The 8,790-nt window shown below is 40.9% G+C and overlaps 2 protein-coding genes across 4 annotated transcripts; one reads left to right on the top strand and one right to left on the bottom strand.

The window, feature by feature from the left end:
• Positions 1–2,151: 2,151 nt before the first annotated feature.
• Positions 2,152–3,452, bottom strand: rps29 (ribosomal protein S29). The gene is made up of 3 exons (XM_034901036.1): positions 3,225–3,452; positions 2,611–2,710; positions 2,152–2,257 (listed from the first exon to the last, which is right to left on the bottom strand). Exons 1-3 carry the CDS (start codon positions 3,284–3,286, stop codon positions 2,249–2,251), a joined length of 171 nt encoding a protein of 56 aa, XP_034756927.1. The 5' UTR covers positions 3,287–3,452; the 3' UTR covers positions 2,152–2,248.
• Positions 3,453–4,362: 910 nt separating this feature from the next.
• Positions 4,363–7,835, top strand: mgat2 (alpha-1,6-mannosyl-glycoprotein 2-beta-N-acetylglucosaminyltransferase). 3 transcript variants are annotated; one of them, XM_034901001.1, is made up of 2 exons: positions 4,363–4,614; positions 6,103–7,835. In XM_034901001.1, the coding sequence occupies exon 2, from the start codon at positions 6,362–6,364 to the stop codon at positions 7,775–7,777; it is 1,416 nt and encodes a 471-aa protein (XP_034756892.1). In that variant the 5' UTR covers positions 4,363–4,614; positions 6,103–6,361; the 3' UTR covers positions 7,778–7,835. The 3 variants fall into 3 exon arrangements, with proteins under 3 accessions (XP_034756892.1, XP_034756893.1, XP_034756894.1); XM_034901002.1 differs by having other exon boundaries at positions 4,461–4,610; XM_034901003.1 differs by lacking the exon at positions 4,363–4,614 and adding an exon at positions 4,655–4,920.
• Positions 7,836–8,790: the final 955 nt, after the last annotated feature.

Below are 8,790 nucleotides of genomic sequence, written 5' to 3'. Positions count from 1 at the left end.
AGTGTACCTGCTCACATTTTGGCTGTACTCTTTGCCAATCAGCGATTACAGTCCTTGGCCTTTCTCTTCCTCTTCCTCCTCGTCCACCTCCTCCTACTACTCTCACTCCTCTGGCTCTGACTCGGTTTCCAATGTTGGCATCCATTCCTCCAAAACAGAAGAGCTCACCTTTTGCCGTTTTATGCTAAAGCTCTCACTGCTAACTGTAAAATTGCGTGATGGGTGTTTGCCCTTTTGATGAGTCAGTGTGCATATTTGAATGGCAGTGTGTTCCTTGTGAAGACAAGAGATTTTCTTCATGAAAATTGTGCCAAAGGCAGAGAATTGTGTGTAGTGTTTTGAAAAAAGTGTGTTTTAGAACAGCAGTCTGAGTGTAGAGCAGGGATTGTGCTTGTAGTTTAGCAGAATTGGTTCAGGGGGTTGGTGACTTAGTTACACGTTGTGGTCATTGTGTCTCAAGTACCAAAATTTGTGTGTAAACAGTTGAGAAAAACTGTAATCCTGCTGAGCAAAAAGAGATCTGTTATTAAGGAGAAATAGGACTTAATGAAACGTTATCTGTTGCCTCGGATTAAATAGGTCCAAACCTCAGGCTGATAAATCACCAAAGCACATGATCTTAATGTTCACTGAAGGTGAATGTTTTAAATGCTAAATCACATAGGCTACCTTAATCAAACACTTCCAGCACTCCTTTCACCTGTCTGGAATAGACCTGCCATATACATTATCTCAATTTAAGCTACTGCTTGATGAGAAAGTGAAAAAAGGCTGGCTATCTGCATATGATGTCTGATAGTATGTATTTGTGCTATTTCTGTTTTATTTGACACTGGTTCTGAATCATGAATGTGAAGTGCTGCTGCCATCTAGTGCTGCGGTTCAAAGACAGAGGACCAAAAGGCAGGAAATACCTTAGTAAATCCTATAAAGAGGGATGTTGGATCTGCATAGAATCCCACCTGCCACGGTGTCTATGGAAGTGTACGGATATAATGGATAAGCTGGTGCTTGTGCTGAGCTTACTCAATAGTTAAAAGTTTGTGAGCTGAAGATAAGCATTATCCACACTACAGGGGACTAATCAGATTTCACTCATTTTAAACAAGAAAAATCTCTCAGCGTGTTACCAATTCCTGGATGTGAGGGGGTTGATTCATGTGAATGCATGCTGACTTAGAAATTAATCAGTTCCTCTATACTGCAGCACGTTCATAATGGTTCAGCTGCAGGGATCAATCGTGCCAATTTCTTGTAAAAAAAAGCTACAGGTCATTGATAAATGTGACCGCTTGCTCACCAAATAGTCTAATATACTGTATAAATAGTATGTTTGGCAGCCAAGCCATTTTGTTTGAAGGCTTCTTTTTTCAAATCAGAACAGAAACTTTATTCTTTACCATTTCCCTCCTCCTTGATCTTGTTCAGTCAATGCAAGAGTTTCCGTGTCTCCCCACTAATGATACTGATTGGTCCACATATGGCCTAACAGTGGAACCACTAATGCCCTTTGGGTGTGGTGCTACACAACAGACCTGCAATAAATACATTTAAAATAACTACAATTAGTTTCTATTCACTAGCTCTTTAGAAACTAGTTGTATTGGACTGGTGTCTGATATGTTGAACACATTTGCATTTAGTGAATATCAGCCACAAAACAAATGTGAAGGTGCAATCAAAGAGCAGAACCACAGCTCAACAAAAATGTGAACTTTCACAAATGTACTTAGTGCAGGTGTTGTACTCACTTTTAGTATAATTTAAATGGCCTAACTGTGAAACTAATGCCATTTGGGTGTGGTGCTACAAAATAGAACAGCAATACATACATTTACAATAACTGCAAATAGCTTCTCTTCACAAGCTGTTAAGACAAAGATTTGACTTCACAGGACTCATAAAAGTTGGTACTCCATATTTAAGATCTTGTATGCTCTAAACCTTAACAAAAGGCCCAACTGTGAAACTGTAAACCAGCTATCAGAAAGCAGTTTTATGAATTCATGGTCCTTTGTAAGTGAGTGGCTAACAAACCTGTACATGGGTTTATGTTCAATTAGTAATGACTGTTCACATGTTTGCTTCTAGTCCCTGCACATTAATGAAACTTGATCGCACATGTGGCACACATGAATAAAAACAATACAATTAGCTTGGACAAAAAAACACATTTATTTGCAGTGCTGAATTATCCCATCTTGGCCAGCTTTCCAGAGATCACTGGACCCATCCGAGGACGTGACATTTAGTCCAGCTGTGTGAAAATAAAGTAGTCATGACATTAGTTAAAATGACATAAAAAGCTGAAATATTGTTCCACATTCTAAGATCAATAGAACCATTAACATTAGTGCTTTAAAAAAGGTTGCTGAGTTCTTGAAAAGTTGTGCTACAAATCTACTCAAATTAAAAGCTAATATTCAACACTACAATTAACACTAAAGATGCTCAAGTTTCAACAAATTAAAACTATCCGTGTAAGTTACATGTTTTAACTGCATACGACGGCCTTGTTTACAATGAGCCTGTACCTGACTTATGTAGATATATCAACCGAAATATCATCAGATAACCCAATAAATGATATAAATGGTCAATACTACTTACCTTGACGAAGCCGATGTCTTTAGCGTACTGCCTGAAGCACTGGCGGCACATGTTGAGCCCGTATTTACGGATCAGACCATGTCTGTTCGAGCATACTCGGCTGGAATAAAATGAGACATGGAGTTAGTCCGCATGTCTTTACATGAAGAGTTAAAATATAGCTATGGACGCCATCCATTCACACAAACTAGCTACAGGTGCGGAAGCTCACGCAAACTCCATAAAGCTGGTTGTCGTTTAGTTACGATATGCCGCTCTCTGTGCTACACCCCTGCCGTTATTATCCATAAGCTCCAATAGCGTTATGTTAGCGATATTACGACAGAAACTTCACTCTAACCATCTCTAGAATCCTTATTTAAACAGGATATTAGCTTTAAAACTATTCAACATTACTAGTTCTCTTTCATAAACAGTGGGTGGCTTTCTAGCTAAACAATGCTAGTGCTACAAGTTAGCACGGCGCATCCTCCACCGCCATATTGGCTCAGCAGCAGCTTCCATGCGGTGGACATTTGGTTATAAACTGTCAAGTATGTGACACTACAAACACGTCGAAACGGACCCGCTATAGCACACATATCGATAATTTACACGTAAAAGCCAGGACTAACCAGGATCGGGATCCCTGTCCGAATTTTCTGGGGTGACTCCAATAGAGCTGCTGATGGCCCATCTTGTCTCTCTCGCTCGAGCGTCGGAAAGGAAGAACGAAGGTTGCGCGTGCGCAAATGAAGATTTTAGATGTGTTTCCGTCTATGGCGTTATTGTGTAGCGCCGTCTAGTGGTAGAGAGGAGGACACTGCGACATGGAGCCCGGACAGCCTGAAGATGGCGTTACAGCAAACAAAGTGACTGAGCGGAGCGGAGGCATTGAAATCAAACAGTTAGGATGTATGGGCCAGTTGTTTAAATTATTTAATCTGGATCAAAATTATTATATGGATAAGGATAGGATAGGATAGCAGAGTTAGGATGTATGCCAGAGTTATATGTACATTTGGTTTACTGGATAAACAAAAGGCCACTACAGTAGTACTATACAGTCTATGGTTGAATATGACAATTTTCATACGTCCAGACCATATTTTGCAGTGTTTAAGACAGAAATTATATTATAAGAAAATGTAATTTATTGATGAATTAATATAGATGGTAATTTATTTTTAATGATCTCAACACAGAAATAGTGTTGACGATATGTTCACACATTTCTGTTATGTTTAGCACAAGACATTTTTTTAAATCTCCAGAATTAAGGTGAAACTCACCATGTGGAGGATTTATTAAGATTGTTTTTATTAAACTACAAGAGGAAAGAAAATGTTGTTAAAAGTAGAAAGGGCTTTGCACTACAAAACACATACATTATCTGTTCATTTTTCTTGTTATTGTAATTTATCACTTTGAAAGCAAAATGTATTAAAACATTGCTCAGGCTAAATCAACTAATATGACAGGACAAGAGAATGTTATAGAGACTACCAAAGATGTTTTATTTATGAAAGAACTTTTTTTAAACTCAAACCAACAAACTATTCAAATACTTAGCTAAAGTAGCCTACTGCTCTGGCTTCCAGTTAAGAGAGACTTTTGATGGAAGAGCAGAGTAAAGGCAAAATCCGTCTTTGGGTGGATTTGCCTACATATTAAGCATCGGTGTGAACTTGTTAAGTATTTAAAGGTACAGTAAACCTATCTCAGCCTACGAGGAGCCCTTATTCTTTTCAGTAGGCTACAGTCTATGGATGAGCCAAAGAAAGCTGCTGTCATCATCAGGGAAATACATTTGGGTGTCTTGGGTGCCCCCCGCTGGACCAGTGCATTGTGGGACAGCGGCAGCGGTTCCGTATTTGGGATTATTTTTTTTATTTTTTATTTTTACAGCTAGCTGATGGTTACGCTTCCATGCAGCCTGCATGAAGGTATGGAGGAAAATGGGACGCCACCGTACTGATGATTATCACTGACAGGACGGCACGTCTACTCCAGTTTTAACGGTAGGTGAGTAGTGTAGCTGTGTGGTTACTGTGGTTCGCCATGGACGCTGTTGTTGATGACGTTTGGTCTGCAGGACTGCCTGTAAGTTGCTACGTTAGCTAAAGCCGTGGCTAACTTACTGTTAGCATTACAGGATGTTCGCTGTCATGAAAGAGCGAAGCTGCAACGCCAGCTGTTGTATTGTGTTACTATGAGAGCGTTTCACACCTTTCGGTAAAACAACTGTAACGTTATGTCATGTTAAAATCGATTAAAGGTGTCGCTGGCTCGGTGTTCAACAGCGGCCAATTGAGGAGAGAACAACTAACGGTCAGTAGGCTTCCAGTAAGACATTAGGCATATTTACACGAGAAAAACAAACAAACGAACACGATGGACACAGTCGGTGTGTAGATTTATTTGTTCCACGTTTTAGTAAAACAAATACAGGGGGGAAATACTGCAGTACTTCCAGCTGCGGAACAAACGCTACACTTGTATTGGCAAGCTTCGAATGTATGGAAACCATTAAACGTGGGAAACCGTATAAGGGCATGTACACTGCAAACGTATTAATTCGGTAGGGTATGTAGGTTCGGTAGCGCTGCCATTTTAATCAGACATAAACTGTACCCAAGCTGTGAATATGAAGCTGTTAAAGCACGTTTGCTGGTTGATTTACAGTGAGTTTTATGGTGGCTATCAGGAATGTACTGAATAATATCACGGTCTAGATATCAAATGCCGACAGTGATAGTGCCACACAGTGACCATTCAGTTGAATAGTCTCCAGGCAGGGAGTAGACAGATAATGGGGTCAGGTATATAGCCTGAAACACCGCTAATTAAATTACAAAGAGTAGACGTTGGGTTGTTCTGCAAGTCTAAGCCAAGAGGGCTAATCAATGTTGATAATGTTAAGGACTGCGATTTAACAAGGGAAAAACATAGAAGCTTGGTGTAATATTCAATATGGATGTGGAGGAGGAACAGAGGAATACGCGCCAATCAGAGTGAAGTCTGTCTTAACCCATGTTTGTGCTACTTTTTGACAGTGACCGGTGTTATGTTACGTGAAATGAAATCCTAGCTGTTGTTGTTAGTTTGCTTCCATTAGAGCTCATAATGATATGGTCTCATCACGTTTTGCTTTACATATTCCTGCTGTCCAAATGGAAAGCTAACTAAATTTACTTATTGAATTTATTTTGGCCCCACAAGCTTATTGGCCTGTTCCATAACTTTCCACTGCATTACAAGGTCTTCATTATATAATGGAGTTGGCTCAGTTGTGGAGCTGAAACAATAAATGGATTATTAGGCTAGTAATCAATCATTTTGATTATTGAATGATTGTATAGTTTTGTTTACTCAAGCATTTGTTCTAGATTCTGAAATATAAGGATTTGATTATTTTCTCTAGTTTTATATTTTCATTGTAATTTGCATGTATGTGATTTCAGCCCTATTGATGCACCTGACTTGGATTTTTTATTTTTATTTTTTATTTAGGTGGTTCATGCACACTGCTACCCTGCTGCCTCCTAGCAACCGTCATGCCTTATGGAATATTCATCCACCACGAATGACATTCCAGTGGGACCCATGTTTACAACAGCTGTTCATTTTGCCAACAATTAGCCTAATATCAGCTTCTTTTTGATCTGGCCTGCTTTGTTTGCAAAAGCACACCATCACAATTGCAAACCTGTGCTTTTCTTGTTTCACTGCAATCAACTTCTCTCCATTCGCAAGAGCCTGACCCCCTATCATGAGATTCCGAATCTACAAGAGGAAGGTGGTGATACTGACTGTGGTGGTTGTCATCTGTGGCCTAGCTTTCTGGAGCAGCGGAAGGCAGAAGAAGAACGACAGTGGCTCGCTCCCCAAGGAAGTGGAGACGGTGAAGAGAAGCAGCAGTATTAGCAGCAGCAGTAGTAGCATCAACAATCATATCCAGGTGCAAGCCACACCTGCAGTCAGCAGGGCACCTGCCCCTCCGCCTGTTATACAAGCCAATGACACTCACCAGGAGAAAGCAAAGGAAAAAGAGAAGATACCAAAGCCACCACAGCCAGAGGCAGATAACACCACTTTAGTCTACCGAGGCATTGTCTTCCAGCTCAACTTTGACCAGACAATAAGAAATGAGGAAAAGTTTAAGGCAGCGCGACAGAAGGACCATCTGGTTGTGGTGGTTCAGGTCCATAACCGACCAGATTACCTTAAGCTATTGGTGGACAGTTTGCGGAAGGCCCGAGGTGTGGAGAGCATACTGCTGATATTCAGCCATGATTACTGGTCCCCTGATATAAATAAAGTGGTGGCCTCTGTTGACTTTTGCCAGGTACTTCAGATTTTCTTCCCCTTCAGCATCCAGCTGTACCCCCAGGAGTTCCCCGGACACGACCCCAGAGATTGTCCCAGAGACATTCCCAAAAAAGACGCCTTAAAGTTGGGTTGCATCAACGCAGAGTACCCCGACTCATTCGGCCACTACCGTGAGGCGAAGTTCTCCCAGACCAAGCACCACTGGTGGTGGAAGCTGCACTTTGTATGGGACAGAGTCCGAGTTCTGAAGGACCATAAGGGTGTGGTCCTGCTGATCGAGGAGGACCACTACTTGTCCCCAGACTTTATCCATCTGTTGAAGCTGATGTCCGCTCTCAAAAAGGAGCGGTGCAATGACTGCGACATCCTCTCGCTCGGGAGCTACAGCCACATCGGCTACTCCAGCAAAGCAAACAAGGTGGAGGTGAAGCCCTGGAAGTCCACTGAGCACAACATGGGGATGGCTCTGAGCAGAGAGACGTACCAGAAGCTCATCAAATGCACCGACACGTTCTGCACTTACGACGACTACAACTGGGACTGGTCCTTACAACACCTGACCGTGTCCTGCTTGCCCTCCTACTGGAAGGTCATGGTGAGCGAAGCGCCGCGGATTTTCCACGCTGGAGACTGCGGCATGCACCACAAGAAGACTTCTTGCATGCCCATAAGCCAGAAAACCAAGATAGAAAACATCCTACAAAGCAGCGGGAACCAGCTGTTCCCAAAGAACCTCCTGATAGCGAAGAGACTGCCAGCCAACGGGGCCGGGGGGGTGGCACCACATGTGAAAAACGGGGGCTGGGGAGATATCAGGGACCATGAACTCTGCAAGAGTTACGCTCGATTACAGTGACCTTAATTGCTACTATTATATATTATTGTCTCTTTTTGCATCCTCTATAAAGAAAAAAGCCTTTTAAAAGTAAATCTTTATGGACTATTCTTAATATTGCCTGTTTTATTGGACTGTTCCAAATAAAGACAAATGTTGAATTTTTTTGGCTTCTTTAACACGTATGACTTTATATCAAATTATTTGATTCCTGGCAAGTAAGCTTTGTTTTGTAACTTGTAGTTAACAATAATACACTAAACAATATATTGTTTTCTTGATGAAGCCTTTCAAATTGGACTTTTAAGTTACCAAAAATGTATAACATTTCTAGAGCAGGCAAGTGTTCATCGGGACAGTCATGAATTTGGTAAATCTGCAAATCCTTCTGTGCCTGCATAATTCATTTGAAGATATTTATATCACATAAATTTGCTGAGATCAAAGGAGGTCTTTTGAGACACCTTGCCCTATTTAAATAATCCCCCACTTATCTTCAACAGGTTTCTAGAGCTCACCAAGAGTCTCATTACTCCTGTGACTGCAGAACGGATGTCACTTAAGGTTCACAGCATTAATAAACATGCTCATGATAGATAGATAGACAGATACTTTATTCATCCCGAGGGAAATTTCAGTCATCCAGCTGCTTAGACAACTATAACCCAACAAACACAAATATGTCTCACATACACACATATCACACATACATTTAAGAGTTAATCTGTGAAGTGATTACAAAGGTCTGGTATGGACTGATCATGTGACGCAATGACCATAATAGTGTGCTGTGGTGGTGGTGTGAAAAGGGAACAGTGCACAACATAGCTTATTATTAAAGATTAAAAATTAAACATGATTTTGAAAAGATAAGAATGTAATCACAATACAATTGCTTGACAAACAAGAAAAGAAATAATATACTTAAAGGTCCCATGACATGGTGCTCTTTGGAGACTTTTATATAGACCTTAGTGGTCCCCTAATACTGTATCTGAAGTCTCTTTTATATAGACCTTAGTGGTCCCCTAATA

Source organism: Etheostoma cragini, chromosome 18 (assembly GCF_013103735.1).
Source record: "Etheostoma cragini isolate CJK2018 chromosome 18, CSU_Ecrag_1.0, whole genome shotgun sequence".
Taxonomy (NCBI): domain Eukaryota; kingdom Metazoa; phylum Chordata; class Actinopteri; order Perciformes; family Percidae; genus Etheostoma; species Etheostoma cragini.
This window is presented reverse-complemented; position numbering and strand designations above follow the sequence as displayed.